Here is a 21,883-nt window from a genome sequence, read left to right as displayed (position 1 = left end):
TCAAGGAGTTTACACAGTATGCAGCTGAACCACAGATCAGGTAGGTCTTCAATTTGATCTAGAGTCTGTGTTGAGATAGCTGATCTGAGGTGAGGAAGTGATAGAGGTACCACAACTGGCATCGGTGCCTGGCAGCTTCAGGAGGGGAGAATAACCTCCTGTGTGCTATCCAGTTTTAGCATGTATGTTGGGTGAGGGAAGGACTGGGCTCAGTGATAGTCTGTTACTTGAGTAGGCTGGTGGCTGCAAGACTATATCCAACAATATCTGGAACCAGGCAATGATGGGCAAATCCCATACTTGGTCCATTGTGTGGAAAGAAGTTAACCATGCTACACCCCAAGAGTAAAATTTCATCTTGCAGCTATTACGCAGAATATTCCAGAGCAAGCACAAAAATTAGCTTTACCTGATTCAAGGCTTCATAACCAGACTGTACACTGATGTTAAAGCTTTCTTCACTATCTCCATCATCAGATTTAGAAAGAATGTTATTGATGTGGTGGAAAACATTGCTCTGATGAAGGAATTGATGATCAGACTGCTTGAATTTCAGACTCCAGCATCTAGATACAAAACCAATAAACATTAGTAGAGAGATGCTTGAGATGTGAAGACTGATGCCATATTGGAGCTGGAAAAGGGGAAGGTGGTTATTTATAGATAGCCAAGGATTTGACTATTACACCGAGTCTATACTACCTACCCATCATGAAGCAACCTTCAAGCACTTAGCACATTTCATCATGCCAAGTGACTGTACATATTACATTTTCTGGAGAATAATGGAATTGTGTGATTGTATTTCACTACAAGTTCATGCAGCCTGGAGTATTAAACTAAGCCATTCGGTCCATCATGTCAGTGCCGGCTGTTTTAAAGAGCTTTCCTAAGAGCAAATCATGATTTACGTTTAGAAAACAGAAATAGAAAATCTTGGAAACGTACAATAGGTCAGTCAGCATCTATGGAGAGAACAGACAAATTAAAGTTTCAGATGCAAATCCCATTTCCAAATACAAACTGATTTAAAAAAAAGGGTTCACACTTAAAATGTTAACACCACAGATGCTGTCTGACCTGCTGTGTGCTTCCAGTATTTGCAGTTTTTGTTTCAGATTTCCAGCATCTGGAACACAGTTACATGTGTGTGCACATATATAAGGTATAATATTTGAGCAGCATTTGAATATGGTTTACTGCATTTATAGAACATTTAAAGCGCTTCCTGTTTCAATTACTTAGCTTCATGGAGAAAATATTTAATTTAAAACTTTTATTTAACTTTAAATATTAACTTATTTTTTAAAACCTTTCTGTATTATTCATATGGTGGAAAACCTTGCTCATGATTAGACTGCTTAGGCATATTACAGGAGAAACGTGAGTCTGACATTCAATAATATACTGGAATTGAACAGTGTAGACAACTTGAAGACAAGGCATCAAAATTAAGCCCATGGAGCTAAGTTTTTAACTCCACATTCAAAGCGCCTGGGGTAATATGTTGGCAACGTTCAAGTTTCAAAACTATTTTCATTTCAGTGTTAACAATGCAAGTATGAAACAGGACATTATAACAGCCCATTTTTTTTTGGGGGGGGGGGTGCATTTACACATCTATATAAAGCAATTAAAAAATTATTTGTGCAAAATGAAAATGACAACTTTTCACAAATCTAAAATTAAAAATAAACAGCATAGGCCTCATTACATTCATCTTTGTGCCATTTCTGAGGTTGTGTACCATTAAATTTGTTGACTTATTTGACTCCAGCAATCTCTGCGATTCTGTTGACAATATATTTACCGTATAGGGTACGGTAGCATAGTGGTTATGTTACTGGGCTAGTAATCCAGTAGGCCTGGACTAAAATCCAGAGTCATGAGTGAAATTCAATTAATTAAATAAAAATCTGGAATTAAAATACTAGTATCAGTAATGATGGCCATGAAACTACCGGATTGTCGTAAAAACCCATCTGGTTCACTAATGTCCTTTAGGGAAGGAAACCTGCCGTCCTTACCCGGTCTGGCCTATATGTGACTCCAGACCCACAGCAATGTGGTTGATTCTTAATTGCCCTCTGAAATGGCCTAGCAAGCCACTCAGTTGTAAAATCTCGCTACGAAAAGTCATAATAAGAATAAAACCGGACGGACCACCCGGCATTGGACCACTAGGCACCGGACACGACAACAGCAAAACACCAAGCCCAGTCGACCCTGCAAGGTCCTCCTCACTAACATCTGGGGACTTGTGCCAAAATTGGGAGAGCTGTCCCACAGACTAGTCAAGCAACAGCCTGACATAGCCATACTTACAGAATCATATCTTTCAGCCAACGCCCCAGACTCTTCCATCACCATCCCTGGGTATGTCCTGTCCCACCTGCAGGACAGACCCACAAGAGGTGGCGGTACAGTGACATACAGTCAGGAGGGAGTGGCCCTGGGAGTCCTCAACATTGACTCTGGACACCAAGAAATCTCATGGCATCAGGTCAAACATGGGCAAGGAAACCTCCTGCTGATTACCACCTACCGTCCTCCCTCAGCTGATGAATTAGTCCTCCTCCATGTTGAGCACCACTTGGAGGAAGCACTGAGGGTAGCAAGGGCACAAAATGTACTCTGGGTGGGGGACTTCAACGTCCATCACCAAGAGTGGCTCGGTAGCACCACTACTGACCGAGCTGGCCGAGTCCTGAAGGACATAGCTGCTAGACTGGGCCTGCGGCAGGTGGTGAGCGAACCAACACGAGGGAAAAACTTACTTGACCTCGTCCTCACCAATCTACCTGTCGCAAATGCATCTGTCCATGACAGTATTGGTAGGAGTGACCACCGCACAGTCCTCGTGGAGATGAAGTCCCGTCTTCGCACTGACACCATCCAACGTGTTGTGTGGCACTACCACCGTGCTAAATGGGACAGATTCAGAACGGATCTAGCAGCTCAAAACTGGGCATCCATGAGGCGCTGTGGGCCATCAGCAGCAGCAGAATTGTATTCCAGCACAATCTGTAACCTCATGGCCCGGCATATTCCTCACTCTACCATTACGAACAAGCCAGGGGATCAACCCTGGTTCAATGAGGAGTGTAGAAGAGCATGCCAGGAGCAGCACCAGGCGTACCTAAAAATAAGGTGCCAACCTGGTGAAGCTACAACTCAGGACGACATGCATGCTAAACAGCGGAAGCAACATGCTATAGACAGAGCTAAGCGATTCCACAACCAACGGATCAGATCAAAGCTCTGCAGTCCTGCCACATCCAGTCGTGAATGGTGGTGGACAATTAAACAATCAAACAGGAGGAGGCTCTGCAAACATCCCCATTCTCAATGATGGCGGAGTCCAGCACATGAGTGCAAAAGACAAGGCTGAAGCGTTTGCAACCATCTTCAGCCAGAAGTGCCGAGTGGATGATCCATCTCAGCCTCCTCCCGATATCCCCACCATCACGGAAGCCAGTCTTCGGCCAATTCGATTCACTCCACGTGATATCAAGAAACGGCTGAGTGCACTGGATACAGCAAAGGCTATGGGCCCCGACAACATCCCAGCTGTAGTGCTGAAGACTTGTGCTCCAGAACTAGCTGCGCCTCTAGCCAAGCTGTTCCAGTACAGCTACAACACTGGCATCTACCCAACAATGTGGAAAATTGCCCAGGTATGTCCTGTCCACAAAAAGCAGGACAAATCCAATCCGGCCAATTACCGCCCCATCAGTCTACTCTCAATCATCAGCAAAGTGATGGAAGGTGTCGTCGACAGTGCTATCAAGCGGCACTTACTCACCAATAGCCTGCTCACCGATGCTCAGTTTGGGTTCTGCCAGGACCACTCGGCTCCAGACCTCATTACAGCCTTGGTCCAAACATGGACAAAAGAGCTGAATTCCAGAGGTGAGGTGAGTGACTGCCCTTGACATCAAGGCAGCATTTGACCGAGTGTGGCACCAAGGAGCCCTAGTAAAATTGAAGTCAATGAGAATCAGGGGGAAAACTCTCCAGTGGCTGGAGTCATACCTAGCACAAAGGAAGATGGTAGTGGTTGTTGGAGGCCAATCATCTCAGCCCCAGGGCACTGCTGCAGGAGTTCCTCAGGGCAGTGTCCTAGGCCCAACCATCTTCAGCTGCTTCATCAATGACCTTCCCTCCATCATAAGGTCAGAAATGGGGATGTTCGCTGATGACTGCACAGTGTTCAGTTCCATTCGCAACTCCTCAGATAATGAAGCAGTCCGAGCCCGCATGCAGCAAGACCTGGACAATATCCAGGCTTGGGCTCATAAGTGGCAAGTAACATTCGCGCCAGATAAGTACCAGGCAATGACCATCTCCAACAAGAGAGAGTCTAACCACCTCCCCTTGACATTCAACGGCATTACCATCGCTGAATCCCCCACCATCAACATCCTGGGCGTCACCATTGACCAGAAACTGAACTGGACCAGCCATATAAATACTGTGGCTACGAGAGCAGGTCAGAGGCTGGGTATTCTGCGGCGAGTGACTCACCTCCTGACTCCCCAAAGCCTTTCCACCATCTACAAGGCACAAGGCAGGAGTGTGATGGAATACTCTCCATTGCCTGGATGAGTGCAGCTCCAACAACACTCAAGAAGCTCGACACCATCCAAGATAAAGCAGCCCGCTTGATTGGCACCCCATTCACCACCCTAAACATTCACTCGCTTCACCACCGGCGCACTGTGGCTGCAGTGTGCACCATCCACAGGATGCACTGCAGCAACTCGCCAAGGCTTCTTCGACAGCACCTCCCAAACCCGCGACCTCTACCACCTAGAAGGACAAGAGCAGCAGGCGCATGGGAACAACACCACCTGCACGTTCCCCTCCAAGTCACACACCATCCCGACTTGGAAATATATCGCCGTTCCTTCATTGTCGCTGGGTCAAAATCCTGGAACTCCCTTCCTAACAGCACTGTGGGAGAACCGTCACCACACGGACTGCAGCGGTTCAAGAAGGCGGCTCACCACCACCTTCTCGAGAGCAATTAGGGATGGGCAATAAAAATGCTGGCCTCGCCAGCGACGCCCACATCCCGTGAACGAATTAAAAAAAAGTTAAGATAGCAACTTTAATCGAGTGGCTAGCCCTCACAGGTTCTTTAATGTATTCTTCAAATCAAGTTTTAAAAAAAAAAATCCTCACCCTCATTAAAGCAGTGACTCTGTGTATAATTCCATGGGTGCCAGTGATCTTCTGGTACCTCACCCAAGTGGTTATTCAAGTGTGAGCCTAGACACAGTGTCAGCAAAGTAATTCAACTGTAATGGGGGGGGGGGGGGGGTTAGTATCAAAGTCAAGCCAAATCCTGTCCTCATCCATCATCCACTCACATGCACTTTCTAACACTGTTCAATGGACAGTAAACAGGAATGGAATCCTGGCTGATTTTTTCTTCTGCAGTCTTTGACTGCTGAGGCCCAACTGTAGAGCTTCTACTATTGTCCAAACTGATGTCAGTTAACTCAAAGATCATGGATTCAATCTGATGATCTTCTGTACTGCGCCAGGTAGTGCTTTTACCTATAGTATCATCCCAAAATATTTGCAGGTAAGGCAATCACAGGTCTTACCCAGAAGCATTCCTTTAAGGATGTTAATCTTAAGGGTACGCCCGGTGGGTAACTATTTCTGAAGGTCTAGATTTATAAATATCAAATCAAGTGAGAATTATTCATAATTTCCTATTGATGCAGTTAAGGAAAACTGAAAATATTTTACAATCAGAACCAGATTACAGAAATGCACTTACAACTCATACTTTAAAAAAGACAATAAAACTATGTGGTTTACAACACAGCGCACAGAACCAGAAAATTTTGTTCAGGTAGATGAATGAAATGTTGCCAACTTGATCACTGCTCCTCTACTGTCCCAACACCAGAAGACAAATATGATAAACAGACAACACTCCCTTCAAATCTCTTCAGTTTGTAGGATTTATTCTATATTCTTACAAAACAGCAAGAGCCTACCGTAAAGCCATCTGCTGCAGTGAACTGCCACTGGGGAGTGACATCATCAGGTCGGAAATAGTTTGCAGCAGGCGGTGGAAGGTTTGAGGTAAAGGATGAGCTGCTTCTCCTGCAATCACGATATCGGACAGTGGGTGCTCGCACACTCCAGTATCTCGTTCCTGGTTTACAACAATGCCAGGAAAAAGGCAATTAATGGCTTTTTCATTGAAAACAGATTTTGAAAATTGTTGCAAATCCAGCAACATAGTTCGTCATATTCTGGGGAGAGAAGGATTTGGGTGTTCAAGAGAGGTGAAGATGCCAGAACAAGGATTCAATCACCAATTAGATTGTGGATGGCGAAGGTCATGTTAGCGAGGCAGCTGATACCACTAACATTGTAATTGTAGCTGTGAAGTTATGTGTCAATGAAGTTATGCAACAAGTGAAATCACAATGATAGTGCATAGAAAGCTTTTCCAACACTCTACCGCATATACTCGGCTGATTGACCAAATGGTGGTATCGCTGTACAGCAGCCATTTGCCTCATTAACTGCAAAGATGTAGATCAAGAGGGTGCATATGATTAATTATCCATAACTATAATTGGAGTGCATCCTAGTTGTTCTTGAAGTGACTACAGAATCCAATGATCACAGCAATCTAAACATATGGCTGCAGACACAATGGCCTAGGCTTTCCATTAGACGGTTGCGCTGGCAGCTGTTGCACTGGTGGAACTAAGGTGGGCGGGCACTTCTGCCCACTGCATGTGTGCATTGCTAAACCTTATCTGTTTTCCAGGGTCAGCTCATTTATAAGTCAATAGCAATTGCCCACTGGAGACCCACCAAATATTATCTAAAAGCACAGAGGGAACAGGAATTGATGAATGGGTGCATGATTTAAAATCTTGCTGGCACACTAGACATGTGTAGCAGCAGCCTGAAACAGATTCTTCGCTGGGCAACATTTGGTCAGACAGGCATCTCCTTTACTGCTGACATTAGGGGGCTCACCTAGATAAACACATGATTAAAAACTAATAATAGAGCACCAAGAGGCACACAGGGGACGTATTGAGATGGAACATACCTGTAGGATATTAATAGCTTTTTGTAGATATCAATAAATGTTCAATATTTTAGAATTCAATACTCACAAAGAATACACTAACCCAGGAGTAGAACAGATACAGTGACAACCACTTAATGCTCCCTGGCAATGAAGGTCACCTGCTTTATGCAGGTGAACCCTTCATTTGGCACCCAGTCTGCCGGGGGAGGGGACAGTAGAAGTAGTCTTGAGAAGTGACTGGCAGGCATCACTTGTATTCCTGTGTCCATTTGTGGGCAGTTGCTTCTATTAGGGGTGCACAAAAGGCCAAAAATCCAGGAATTTCTACTTTGAGGCAGATCCCTGGCACTGTGCTTATTTCTGCTCTCTCCTGCTCGAATTCTGCTTTATCCCAGACGCACCAACATGGGAAAGCCTAAAGCAATGCGTCTAATTTCTTAAATCTACCATAGTCTTAGTTTAATAATGCAGACAAGCCAAAAATAATTTCCTTTAGGATCAGACTTATATTCTAAGAGACTGCAATATTTAACTAACCTGTTCTATGTTCTCTTTGTTCACCTTGTTATCATCAACTTCTTCATCCTCAAATTCTAAGGGAGCAGGAGTCAGAGATGCCACAAAATGCCAGAGAATATCGTGGAGAGCAGTTGTCTGAATTACACTGCACAATAGCCAGTTGAAGGCCTGTATAAATTGAAAAACAGCAACAAAACTTTTACACTTTATTCTCTTTAATCAAGAGCTTTGAAATTTTGTCTAAATAAAACTAGCTCAATGTCTTAATTAGTCATACATATAGATAATTTCTGAATTCTTATCCATTGAATGCATAAACTACATGCAGATATTTTGGTTACGTAAAAATATACACATTGATTATTGTCCTGACCTCCATAGCATATACTCTGCAAGCAGATTTCCTTAGAGCATGTCTCATCGCCATTTCCAGCCCTTCCAAATCATGGTGCTGTATGACGAATGCTAGAACAGGCCACTGGAAATTTCGTTCTCCTTTGGACAGCGAACTGTGAGCCGAGATTAGGCGAGAAAGCTCAGGGGATGGATGTCGAAGAAGAGATGACCCCACTTCTGTTTAAGCAGAAAATTTAGTAACTAAAATATTTAAACAGAAATTAAGCACGAGTTGACAGTAAAAGTTAAAAGCTCTATTATAAAATGTTTGTTTAATTGGATCACAAGTACATAATTCCGACATGCTCTTGCCATCCATTCCAACACAAGCAACAGCTTCTAAGACACACCACACCCTCCCAATACCACTGCCAGCTTGAGTTGATAGTGGGGCCATTTCCAAATAGAAAATACAGACAGATTCTTCGTGTATTTGTAAATTTGAACAGGTGTTTTGGGGCAATTTACCAGAATTGAAGGTTCTAACTGGCAGCATATAATGAAGCCCATAAACCTTCCTGCTGGCAATGTTCCCAAACTCATTCTGAATTGTCTTTTGTAAAAAGATATGTATTAAAAGAAGTTATCAAATTATAGAGGTACCATTCAAAAGCAATAAAAGGTACAAAAGCAGAGCCTGAGAATTGGTTGATTATTTTCTTTTAAATTTGAGAAAAAGGTTAAAGGCTAAGGCCTTTAATGCGGGTGTAAACAGAGCAAAAGAGAAGATAGGGCAAATAAGGAAACAGTAATTAGATGATGTCAAGTTTAGGTTTTAGAAGTCTGAAGACTGTAGGAAGGAACAAACGAACAAAAAAGAGGGAGGCAGTGATGAATCTTGATTTCAACACAATGAGGGTGTGGGGGGTGGAAGAAAGCACATGTAGGATAATGTCTTTGCAGCTTAGATTAAAGAGAGGAAAATTCACAATGGCACTGGCCACATTAATGAAACAGGAAGAGACAAGAAAGATTGCAATGAAGAGAGGAAAGCTGGAAGACAGGAGAGAGAGGAAACCTATCAGATGACAAACATATGAAGCTGTTTGGATCTGCCAGAGATACCTTCTCTGGTTCGGTGATGTCAGTTGCTCCTTAAAGTCGTTTGAGCATCTTACTTTTATGCCCTATATCTACTTGTGCGATAGCATAACTCTGGTATGTAACAATAGCTGTCCCTTGTGACCTGGAGCGGATACTGGTGTCTCTTGCATATGTATTTCTTCAATCTCTTTGAAGGTAGATTGAGCGAACACTTGGTAAGATGAGATTTGATACAAATCATTAAGCTGCTTTATTTCCCATCAGGTGAATGTACACAACAGCAGCTACAATTGGTTTCATTTATTTTCATCAAGACAACAGGATGAGGGACTTCATTTATGTGGAGAGACTAGAGAAGCTGGGTTTGTTTTGCTCAGAGCAGAGAAGGTTAAGGGGAGATTTAATAGAGGTGTTCAAAATCATGAAGAGCTTTGATAATTTCTCCTTATTTACTCTGTTTCCACTGGCGGATGGGTCGGAAACCAGAGGACACAGACTCAAAGTAATTAGTGAAAGAACACATGGGAGATGAGTTGAAATTATTATTTTTTTTTAAAAACACAGTGAGTTGTTATGATCTGGAATGCACTGCCTGAAAGGGTGGTGGAAGCAGATTCAATAGTAACTTTCAAAAGACAACTGGATATACACTTGAAAAGGACAAATTTGCAGGGCTATAGGACTAATTGGATAGTTCTTTCAAAGAGTCTGAACAGGCGCGAAGGATCGAATGACCTCCTTCTGTGCTGCATGATTCTATGATTTTGAGTAATATAAAAATACGGAACACGCTATGCTACTCCATTTCAGTGGGTCGCCTTGCTCGACTTAAAGCTAGTTTTTTTTTAAAAACTTCTACTTTTAAGAGGTACTCACAATTTTAAAAAAGAACCGATGTATGGAATACATCTCAAATGATAGAACAGGTCCTAAAAGGGGATTCTGCCTTGATGGGGTTGTGCATCAACTGAGGCACATTAGCCGAAGAGTTCTCACTCTGCTGGTACTGCCTAAGAGAGGCATTTTCTTAAACTATGCCTAGGCATGGCCCACCTTTTCTTTAGAAGCAGCTGTGAAAGAGCCACAAAGAATCTACAAAGGCCCTTCAGTATTGAGGGCTGAATAGCAACTACAAAGAATTTCAGCAGGGAAGGGTGGTTAGATTCCTTTTATGAATTTCTAGAGTGCAAACCTACATGTTAAGTATTCTGCTTAAACCTCTGGCAAAGGATTAATTGATGATCCTTTCTATCATGCCAATAACATTATCGCTTTCGACTGAAGTGGTATAGAAATATATGCTTTTAAGATTGCTGATGTTAGTTTGTCTCCAAGACGTTAATAGCCATACCGTGATCGGATATGATTTTCTATGCATTTTTGTGACACAAAAACATATAAATTAAATAAAAAAGGAACAATGTTATGCATCATCACCATAGTAATTACAGAAATTGCTCACCTGCATCACCACTGTTAACTCTTCGCCTGGGAATAGCCTTCACACGTGCAGGTGATGTGGAATGTTGTTTGTCATATTCCGATGCAACAACGGAGTATGATCGTTGGAAGACGCTACGTTTTGTTGTATCATTTTCCATTATAGGACTTGTTTCCAGACTATAAAAACAGACCCATTGCACCATTACACAAACTTGAAAAGAAAGAAGCCTTTAGTTTCCAAAATGCCAAAAACAGCCATCTTTAATACTACATGCCTACAATGTTGTTGAAAAGTTAGGGAAGAGATAGCAGAGGCACTATTATAATATATAAAAATTCATTAGACAAGGGAACAGTGCTCGAGGACTGGTGGACAGCTAATGAATGTGATTCCTATATTTAAAAAGGGAGACAGAACAAGTCCAGGGAACTATAGACCAATTGGCTTAACGTTGGTGGTGAGAAAGATAATGGAATCCTTACTCAGATGTAATAGGAAAACATCTAGAAACCAAAAATACAATAAAAGAGTAATCAACATGGATTTCAAAAGGGACGGTCACACGTGACCAACCTTATTGAATTCTTTGAAAAAGTAATAGAAAGGATAGACAAGGGTAATGCAGTAGATGTAATATATTTGGATTTTCAAAAGGCCTTTGATAAGGTACCGCATAGTAGACGCATGACTAAGGTCAGAGCATGTGGAGTCAGGGGACAAGTAGCAGAATGGATGGCAAGCTGACTACAAAACAGAAAACAGACAGTAGGGGTTAAAGGTAGTTACTCAGACTGGCAAAAGATGGGAAGTGGTGTTCCACAAGGACCATTGTTGTTCACTATTTACATAAATGATTTGGACTCGGGAATTGGAAGTACAATTTCAAATTTACAGATGACACTAAATTTGGGGGGGGGGGGGTTGGCATGGGTACAGTTAATACTGAGGAGGACTGCGACAAAATGCAGAAAGACATTAATAAACTTGCAGAATGGGTATGTAATTGGTAAATTAATTTCAATATAGATAAGTGTGAGGTGACAAATTTTGGTAGGAAGAATAAGGAGGCCATACTCCTTGGAAAATAAGCGTCTAAATGGGGTAGGGGAGCAGAGAGATCTGGAGGTACAGATATACAAGTCACTAAAAGAAGCGACGCAGGTTAAGGCCATAAAAAAAAGCAAACTAAGCACTGGGGATCATTTCCAGAGGAATAGACTTAAAGTAGAGAAGTTATGTTAAATTTGTATAGAACCTTGGTTAGACCACACTTGGAGTACTGTGCACAGTGCTGGTCTCCATATTATAAGAAAGAGGCACTGGAGAAGGTGCAAAAAAAGATTTACTAGGATGATACCAGAACTGAGAGGTTTTACCCTTCAGGAAAGATTGAACAGGCTGGGGCTTTTTTCTCTAGGAAAGAGAAGACTGAGGGTTCATCTAGAGGTCTTTAAGATTATGAAAGGGTTTGTTAGTGTAGACGTAGAGATGATGTTACCACTTGCGGGGGAGACCAGAATTAGGGGCCATAAATATAAGATAGTCACTAACAAATCCAATAGGGAATTCAGGAGAAACCTCTTTACTCGGAGAGTGCATAGAATGTGGAACTCGCTACCACAAGGAGTAGTTGAGGCAACTAGCATAGATGCATTTAAGGGGAAGTTAGATAAACACGAGGGAGAAAGGGATAGAAGGATATGCTGATAGGGTTAGATTGAAGTAGGGAGGGAGGAGGCTCATGTGGAGCATAAACACCAGCATGAACTGGTTGGGCCGAATGGCCTGTTTCTGTGCTGTACATTCTATGTAATAAACATTTCTGTTATGGAAGTACCTAGGAGGCATTGATTTCAGGTTAGTTTCAGGCTCGTCAAAGACATGAGGGCTGGCATCTGGCGTGACGGATATGTATGGCGCCGGTACAGAGGTGGAACGAAGGTATCTCATTTCATCTTGGAAGAGGTGATCATCATGGTAGCCAGCAAAGTTGTCTGAATGCTGTCTGTTTGGCAGAGTTTTACAATTTTGAATCAACGCTAAATTGTAACAGTAAACAAAAGATTTTCACAAGAAAATATCTATTCAAAAATCTATGTATGCTAAACCCAATTAGAAACAGTAGACGGCAATATAAGTTGATTTAAGATCATTTTAAGAATCAATGCAAATTCATGAATAAAACTCAATCCTAATCAGGTCTCTGAATCAGAACCGCCTTTTTATTAAAAAAATACATTAGTGCACACAAAATAAAGATCAATGTTATAGTGAGCTAATGGAGCATTTGGTGCAGTAATGAATCATGCAAGCCAGGAAGGTCTTTGGTCTGATCATTGGTGTGCGTGGAAAAGCTCTCAGCCAGGGAGGCAATTGACCCTCAGTCTCTCGTTTAATATCTAGTGACTTTCCTCGAGGGTTTGTGGGCTGGAAAAGAAGGATGCCATTCCAGTTCTCTTCTTGGTAACGAATAGCATGCATTCTTAATTTTCTTAAGATTTTCAAAGTGGCTTCTTTTTGATTGGCAGTTGCAAGATCAAAACCATGACTTTCGTGCGTGGTTTTTGCAAACTTATTGCCACACATTCCCAAACAAGCCAGTTATGCAGGTAGGTAGGTTTACCTCTCATCAGGTTTCTGCTGGTTCCTGATCCATCTTTCCTTGCTGCTGGTCCCTTCAGTCTTACCACTACTCCTGGAAATCCTGTAATCTGCTTCCAGCATCTCCTCCCTCCCTCCCCCCGACCCCCCACCCCAAATAAGACCTATTTTAGTTAAGGGAACTTGATCTTAGATAGGGGCTAGGGTTGGGGTAAATTTATTGCAGGGGAGTATCTTAATTTAATTGAAATGAAGTGCATTTAGTTCAAAGGGGAAGGCTCTGCGAGATGGATTTGCCAGGAAGAGGTGGGAAGCCGTTAAGGGAGCAGGATATGTTTCGGGATATTGGCCTTGTTGCCACCCCATTTCTGCGACCAGGGCTACGACTCACCAAGCTGATAGTGAACCACTATGTTCAATATCAAAGGGATCGGATCTTTACTGAGAAAAAAAATGGCGTACATATATTTCATGGCACATTTAAGAAAGAAATGTTAGCAAAATAATGGATTTCCCATAGAGTGACAGTAGCATTTTACCAAGCAATATGGAATAAATTATTTGGCATAGGTATATATTTACTTTTGTTGGGAATAAAGTATATGTTGCTTAAAAATAAATGTAGAATAGATTAAATTCTGTATAGAAACTGATATTTTGTTAAACTAATTTCACAGTGTACTAAATATAATAAACAGGTTTGTCTATCATTTTAAGAGTACTAAGAATAAAGGAAATGCCTGTTAAAAATGTTTGTAAAATAGATTAAATTATTAAAAAGCATTTATATAAAATGTACATATATTTATATGTAGTAGTTATATTCATGTTTTTTTTTAGTACATTTTGTAATTTCCCACTTTGCTGAAGGGCTCGTGCACCACAGTGATATGTAGGTAGTAATGGGAACGAGATCTAGTATTGGGTTCAGGTGGAAACCGCTGGAAAAGATTGCCAGGACACCAGAGATCTTGACAACAGAATTATCTGTAGCCAGTCAGGGAAGATTGGGTCAGAAGCCAGTGCACGCGAGGGGCCTGGTATTAACAGGAACATGTCTGGGACCCAACCAGGTAGGGAAAGAGCACAAGCCACGTAGGAAAGGAATGCATTGCAACATCTAAATTCTAAAGCTGCTTATACTTTTAGAAAAAATGTAATTTTAGCTTATGTGAATATGACCAAGTTATTTATGAAGTCCTATACGGTGAAGGGCTGGGGTCAAAGATTAAGGGCGGACCAGAGATTGAGAGCGGACCCGAACTTTGCATGGACAGAGCCAATGTTACACAAAAAGGGATATTCTTTTCTCCTCCCCCACTTCAACAAATTCAACTTCATCCTTACCAGGCCTGCTGGTTCAGGTTAGGTTTTGACAGTGCTATAGTAGAAATAGAAACCTACGTATCAATTAGCTGAAGTAACAGGGATGTGGGCTACACTTGCCTGCAAGAGCATACTGTAACAGGAGGAAGGACAAGGGCAAAAAAGTAATCAAAGGAAAAGCTGCAGGCCAACGACAAAGACTTTGGCAGATCAGTTCGCATGACGTAAATGGACACTGTCACCTTGCAACTTACAAATACAGGGAAATTATAGGAGCCATTCTGCACCAGGATTGTCTTCCAAACAGTAATGAGGTGAATGATTAATCTGTGGAGTTTTTTTTGGGTGCTAATGGTTGAGGGATGAGCATTCTTCATCAGTGCAATGGCATCTTTAATACCCAACTTAACAGGCATGCGGTATCTCAGTTTAACATTTCACCCGAAGGACAGCACCCCTGACAATATAGCATTACCTCACTACTGCCCTGAAGTGTCAGTCTAGATTATGCATGCACGTACTATGATTTGAACACAAGCTTCTGATTCAGAAGCACGATTGCTACCAACTAATCTGAACTGATCGTATAGTCAAAGTTGCATTAAGTCACTTTGTATCGCAAATGCAAACATTTTCATTTAATTTGTTTTTGTACAATGGGATATCAGCCTGCCCAACAATGCAATCTTATCAGATTTTTATTGTAGAGGAAACCCTTATCATTTTGAGCAAATCTGTTATACTGTACCTTGCCAGGGTCTGTAGATAAAGGCATGGATATTTATTGGGCATCTCATCAGAGATGCCCTCTTTCAGACTTGGAAGATGTGAATGAAAAGGCCTTGGGGTATGGTAACAGAGAATATTTGGTTCTGCTGCACTACTCAGCGACAGCAAGAACATAGAGTTTGCTTTAATCACTTGATGAGCTTCCATGGAGGGCAAGGCTCGTGGGGTCTTCACCTGCACAGGTTTTTTTCTGGCTTGTTTAACCTGAAAAAGAAAAAGTATTAATATTGACAGGGTGCCTTTTTTTCAAATTAAAAACAAACTGGGAACTCCTAAAGTGTGTATTTAACAAAACTGAAATTGTTAAGAAGTATGATCCACATTAGATATAGATCATCATGTTTCAAAAATAAGTTCACTAAGGCAGAAATCTAAGTTATTTTATTTATTTAGGTCTTGATCAATGTAAAAACTTGAGTGATGATAGAAACATCTACATTTTACTTCTAAAAGCAAAAGGTTCCAACAACTGATGTTCTGCAAGAAGCACTTTTATATCAGACTGCAGAGTTCATGCAAGAAGTGCACAATTTGCATTTAATAGTAATAAAAGGCAGAGCACCAGCTTTTCTTCCAACTACTTCTAATGATTTGGATAGTTTTATGATTTGGATTTTTTCATCGCAGTGCCACAAACTGACATTAATATATGTCCCATTTGACCCTGAAGTGAGCTTCCAACCACATCAAGACTTCACTATTCCTATGCTCTCCTGGCCAGCCTCCTATCTTCCACCCTCCATAAACCTGTGCTCATCCAAAACTCTGCTGCCCGTATCCTAACGCGCACCAAGCCCTGTTCACCCATCTCCAGTGCTTGCTGACCTATATTGGCTCCTGGTCCGGCAATGCCTCAATTTTAAAATTCTCATCCTTGTGTTCAAATCCCTCCATGGCCTCGCTCCCCCTATCTCTATGACCTCCTCCAGTCCTACAACCCTCAGATCTCTGCGTTCCTCCAATTCTGGTCTCTTGTGCGTCCCCGATTTTAATCGCCACACCACTGGCGGCCGTGCCTTCAGCAGCCCTGGCCCTAAGCTCTGGAATTCCTTCTCTAAACCGCTCTCACTTCCTTCAAGATGCTCCTTGGAACCTACCTTTGACCAAGCTTTTGGTCACCTGTCCTAATATCTCCTTATGTGTCTCAGTGCCAAATTTTTTTTTGATAACGCTCCTGTGAAGCACCTTTGGATGTTTTACTACGTTGAAAGGTGCTATATAAATGCAAGTTGTTGTGCGCTCGAAAATAAAAACAGCAGTGTACAAAATACACAATTTGTTCCCATAAGCAGTACTTTAATTCTCCATCATATATTTATGCAGTGCATAAAGTGCCAGTACAAACTTGTGTGAAAAATATAAAATAGGTTCATTCACCAAGCACACACTTCAGTTTGGTTGGATTGCAGAATCTGTACTAAGTCACTTCTCTTTTTTTGGATGGCAAATTACCGTCTGTGACAGGACAGGAATCCCAATCAATATAAATACCAATTTTTCTTACATTTAAATTATTCACCATTAATGGAACTCGTTCTTTTAACTTTCAGAAAGCTGCATGGCCCTTCCCAAAACATTGGCATGATAATCAAGTGCTCATAAATGCTCCAAGTATTTCTCGTTTGAACACTACTGAAGAGAATTATGAGTGATACTAGATTGCGCTGGCACTCACAGCTAAATAGAACATTGTCAAATCTTAAATACTTCCACCCATTTCAATTTTTTTTTGGTTCACATTTAGCTGCGTGGTGGTGGTGTTGAAGACTTTATGTTCTGCGATTTATTATTTAGATTAAATAGACATGGAGTATTGGAAGAGGGAACAAAGTTAATGTCCTGTTTGGGGTTGCCAGCAGTTTCTCTTTTTACTTCAGATTTCCAGCATCTGCAGTATTTTGCTTTTTGGATTTATTGGAGGGGCGGCTTTGGTTTGGGTAACACAATGCACCTTCACCTCTGGGAGCTGGATGTGGCCCAGACAGATAGAACAAAAGTCTTCCCTTTCTCCATTGGTTGCAAAAATCCTTTATGAAATTGCACAATCTCAACCCAGTTCCTCATCCAGCATAAATTTACCAAGTTTACTCAGAAAAATAATAAGAATGGTTGATGAATGAGAAAAATGCATATTGTTCATTCTGGTGCGTTTGGTTGGGGAGGGGGGGCGCGCTCTTCTGAGGTTGGGTTTAAGGTATGTTGTTGAGGCAAAGTCAAAACAAGAGTCTTACTCTGAAATCTAGCTTTCCTACAGCTGACTTGGATGCCTGTTGAGGAAAGTGTTCTACTTACAATATTGATAGCCACAACAGAGACAGTATATAGAATAGGGAATTCACATGTCCACAAATAAGATAGATTCAAAAATTTGTACCCATTAAGAAATTGATCTTAAGCCATTTGATTTGAAGAGTAACAATTGAGCACAATACTTTTTAAACTTGATTAGGCAACTGAATGACAAACTTGGAACACATACAAAATTTTGTGAGCACCACAGTTTCCTTATTATGCATCCATAAAATTGTTCAGAAACAGTAATACTAGTGAGATAGAGTGCCTGAGAATCACAGGGTTACAATGCTCCCTAAAACTCTGACAGCACCCCTTTACCAAAAAACAAAAAAGATAATTTGGACAAATTTCTACCCATGAGTTCAAACTCAGAATCCATGAAGGACTCAAGCTATGCAGTCTGAAGTAGCATGGTGGAATATTTTCCACAGTGCACTGCTCAGATCGCCATTACAGTGTATTACAGATGTTAATTTTACCATGTGTACAAAGGAGGACATACCTTTTCACGGGCTGCAGCTTGTTTCTCCCGGAGATATTTTTCTCTGCAGCGGTCACATACAAGATACCAGGTGCTTCCTCCAACACCACCATCGCCACAGTTCCCTGCCCATCCCCCACAGAAATGGCCAATACTATTATAGCCTTGTCCTCCAGCATAACGACCACAACCTTCGGCAAAAACAAAATCTTTAGTACAGCATTTATAGATGAAACAAAAAGTTGATTGACTTGATAATCTTTGAGTAACAAAAAATGAATGGCAAGTCAAATATCTATATAGAATAAATGATAATCACAACCATGGAAGTTCTAATAAAGTAGACTTCAAACAGAAATGCAAACCCTGGCCTATGTTCAGTCTCCCAATCTCAGCCACGGCAGCAATGGGGTCACTACAAAAGATTTCATTGCCAACATGTTTTAGAGTGGGTGGGAAGAGTTATCAATGATCCTTGCTCCTGACTGCTATTCAGCAACAACCGTCCAAATGCGTTCATCTGTAGAGGTCAAGTGAAGACAAGAGCAGGCTCAGCTGTGATACCCCCTCTTGCAAGGTTGATAAACTCACTGACTCTCAATGTCCAGGCTCACATAGGAATAATTGCTTCCATGAGTTACCAGAGAGCTGCCTACATCTGTTGAACCATATGCAAGCACGAATTAGTATCTTAAGAAGCGTAAGAATGGGGAGAGGCCAGAAATAAAACCAGTTGAAAATAAGAAACACAACCGAGAGCTCCCAATGAGTTTAAGGTTAGAATTCAGTCTCAACATCCTAAACTGCAGTATAGAAGCTCAAGCAGTTTATTCCCTGACTGGACCAGTCTTGAAACTTATTGCCAACTACTAACCTACAATGAACATCAAAAACTGATTAATTTTTGCTAAACACAAAATGACAATTTGCTGTTTTTACGCATAAATTTAGCAGCCTTTTGAGTTGAATCCTAAAAAGATATATTAATATGACTGCACTGTGAAGATAAATTAAAACAAATACACTTAAGCTGTAGATACTTATTTGTTAGTCAATCCATTTATAAAGGCCATAAGTCATTTACCTGGATGAACTTGTCTCATGTGATATGTTACTGGATATTGATGAGATTCACCACAAAGCTCACATATAGTGTCTTTCTCAGGACCTCCCATTGCAAGCTGTGCCATTTCTCCAAAGAGATTTCCTCTAGGTCTTGCCTCTGCTTTGTCTTTTTTCTTCTTTTCTTTCTTACTTTTTTTGTTATCTTTCTCATTCTCTTTTTTCTTCAATATAGCACTTGAACCAGGGCTAGGAAAGATCATGTTCTGGGTGGCTGCTTTTATGGTTGCCATTGAGATATCTTCCCAAAAGGCAACAAGGTGCTGCAAAGTAAGAGGCAAAGGAGACCTACTCTTCATAGAGTGATGGCTCGAAGGTTCATAGGCTGCTGAATCTACCTTACCATCTTCATTTTTCTCAGGTAGTGGGGGTTCTTTCAGCATTGAGAGCACCTTGTTTTTATTAATGCTGCCCATTTTAGATATGTCTGGACCATGAGGAGAAATATTAAACATATTTAGAGCAGATGATATTTCCAATGAATGCCTATTCTTTAGCTTAGTCTCTCTTTCCTCTATACCTTGTTGGCTGTGAAGGCTGCTTCTCATTGGTGCATGTTCTTTACTGAGATCAGGATTGAACTTCAAGAAAGACGAACATGCCATTGCATCATGGACAATCCCTTCATGCCATAGGAAAGCCGCAAACACTGCACGAGCACATTCTGAGACAGATGGGGACATTGCTTGTTTCGGTGGCTCAACAGATGAATTACTCTCCTCCTTGAAAATGGTTCCCATTTTTTCTTTCTTGGGTCTAGTGTGTCTGCCAGAACTCTTACGACTCATCTTAGGGGATGATCTAGTTTCTTGCTCTTCTTTGGGTGGGGCTTTTCCAATGCTAAAATGGACCTTTGGAGAAGAGTCATCAGGGTTTTTTAATTCAGCTATTCCTTCAGAGACTGTATCTGAATTACTGGTTGTCGTTAGAGTACAAGATGTGCAAATAGCAACTATCTCGCTGTGAAGATTTTCTTGCACTACCTGGGGGGACGGTACTCTGTTCTCTGTGTTGGCAGCAGTTTTTGCCTCCTTTGGCAGTAATTTTGGTTTAGGTGAAGTTGACCGCCCTCGCAGAGGCTCAGTCAGAGGAACTTTTTTCTTACGAACTGTTTCAGGGTCCAAAGTATATGAATCAGATTTTGATCTCTCCCGTGGTGGATCCAATCTAATTTTTGAGGATGTGTTGGCTTTATGAATTAAGTTTCTCTCATGTGGAGATGATGGCCTTGGAGAATTAGGACTTGATGGGCTGCCTTTTCCAGATGATAATACCTTCTGCTTCGGCAATGCTGACCGTGATCCTGGTGCTGGTGACTCTGCCCTCAGTCCAGCGGTAGTCATCCCATCTGCTTTTAATGACTGTAATGTGTTATGATTTGGGGAAAGGGATCTACTATGAGAGTCTGATCGCAATTTAGCAGCATCTGATTTAAGCATAAGGGATTCACTTGCAGACAGATTTTCTGCATTTTTTGTCTTTGTTTGTTCTGCAGCAGCCTTGCTGATCCGACCTTCAATCTTTTGCAATCGATTTTCAGTTTTGTGTTTGCAGGACAAATCAAAGTTTCCAGATGGAGAAGAAGGTCTCCCAGATACCACAATACTTCCTTTATCACCTGAAAATCATTTATGAGAAACATAGTCTTTCACTACTTTATCTTTAGAAGAAGAACAACCTATTTCACTATATATCCCACAATCCAGCTGCAAAGGTAGATGGAATTCCAGTAACACTCTTTAAATATGGTATTTTTAACAAGTAAATTTCATGTTCCTACAACAGTTCTTTTTAGGCAAAACTTAGAAGGAAGGAGTTTAAATACTTTACCTTAGCTTGAATAATGAAAAAAAAGTTACAGGTTGGGAAACTGTAGTCATGGCCAAGTACACAGCAGTACTGAGCCCAAATAGCCAATAATAAGGGGCTTACTTTACTCAAAGTATCTCAGTCCACACTTCTCAAATACATAGCTGGTCTTTTGCTGTAAGACTACATTAGCAAAGCAACACCACTAAAAAGGAGTGTAGTCATCATTAGCACTATAATAGAAAAAAAACCAAAAATGCTTCTAAGAACACTAAACTGGTTATCATAATGATTAATAGTATAAAAAAAGTCAGAACAACATTTGCATCACTAGTAAGTATATTTTTTCAATGCTACTTTTCCCATATCATTTCCAAATAAACCCAATCACAAAATTGCAGTTTGATTTTTCTTGCAACTTTACCCAGAACACTTTGGACTTTTTTTTTAAAAAAACAAAAACAGGCAGATCAAACATTTTTAAAGTCAAAAAAGGTAAAAACTTCTCATTTTAAACCCACTTAAAACTGCATCAAGCACTCCTCTTTTTCCTCCCTGTTGATCTTTGAAAACAAACACTAAATGAAGTTCAGTGCTTTCGATTAAAACTTTCATAACTAAAATCCTAATTTTGTATAATTTTACATAAAAGAAGCAAATTGCCATGGTTAGGCTATTATAGTGGCATTCCACAAGTAGCATACAAAATGGGAAAATAGGTCTGGAACTTTAATTGTAAAAGAAATTGGGTTTTGCAGTATAAAATACCATACACTTAAGTCCTCAATAACTACAGCTTATTCATCAAACCAGGACTTTTCAAAAAGAGATAATTAATAGCTTTGTTCACAAACTCCAAAACAAAATTCAAAACTGAACAATTTTAAAATCTAGAACCCCACCCCATCTCTGGAACTAAAAAAATACTGTTCATTTCTGCAATACAGACTAGGGAAAATTTGGCTTCACAGTTTTAGCA

The 21,883-nt window shown here is 41.0% G+C and overlaps 1 protein-coding gene across 8 annotated transcripts in view; it reads right to left on the bottom strand.

Moving 5' to 3' along the window:
- The window catches only part of mycbp2 (MYC binding protein 2), a 153,229-nt gene that overhangs the window by 28,379 nt on the left and 102,967 nt on the right, over positions 1 to 21,883 (bottom strand). For all 8 annotated transcript variants that reach the window (XM_067986509.1, XM_067986511.1, XM_067986512.1 and 5 more), the window contains 9 exons: positions 19,058 to 20,713; positions 17,995 to 18,164; positions 15,157 to 15,401; positions 12,319 to 12,486; positions 10,500 to 10,657; positions 7,971 to 8,170; positions 7,616 to 7,765; positions 6,018 to 6,178; positions 410 to 566 (listed from right to left, as the gene is read on the bottom strand). In XM_067986509.1, coding sequence (XP_067842610.1) covers positions 410 to 566; positions 6,018 to 6,178; positions 7,616 to 7,765; positions 7,971 to 8,170; positions 10,500 to 10,657; positions 12,319 to 12,486; positions 15,157 to 15,401; positions 17,995 to 18,164; positions 19,058 to 20,713 — 3,065 coding nt within the window. The remainder of the gene's footprint in view (positions 1 to 409; positions 567 to 6,017; positions 6,179 to 7,615; positions 7,766 to 7,970; positions 8,171 to 10,499; positions 10,658 to 12,318; positions 12,487 to 15,156; positions 15,402 to 17,994; positions 18,165 to 19,057; positions 20,714 to 21,883) is intronic.

Source organism: Heptranchias perlo, chromosome 6 (genome assembly GCF_035084215.1).
Source record: "Heptranchias perlo isolate sHepPer1 chromosome 6, sHepPer1.hap1, whole genome shotgun sequence".
Taxonomy (NCBI): Eukaryota; Metazoa; Chordata; class Chondrichthyes; order Hexanchiformes; family Hexanchidae; genus Heptranchias; species Heptranchias perlo.
This window is presented reverse-complemented; position numbering and strand designations above follow the sequence as displayed.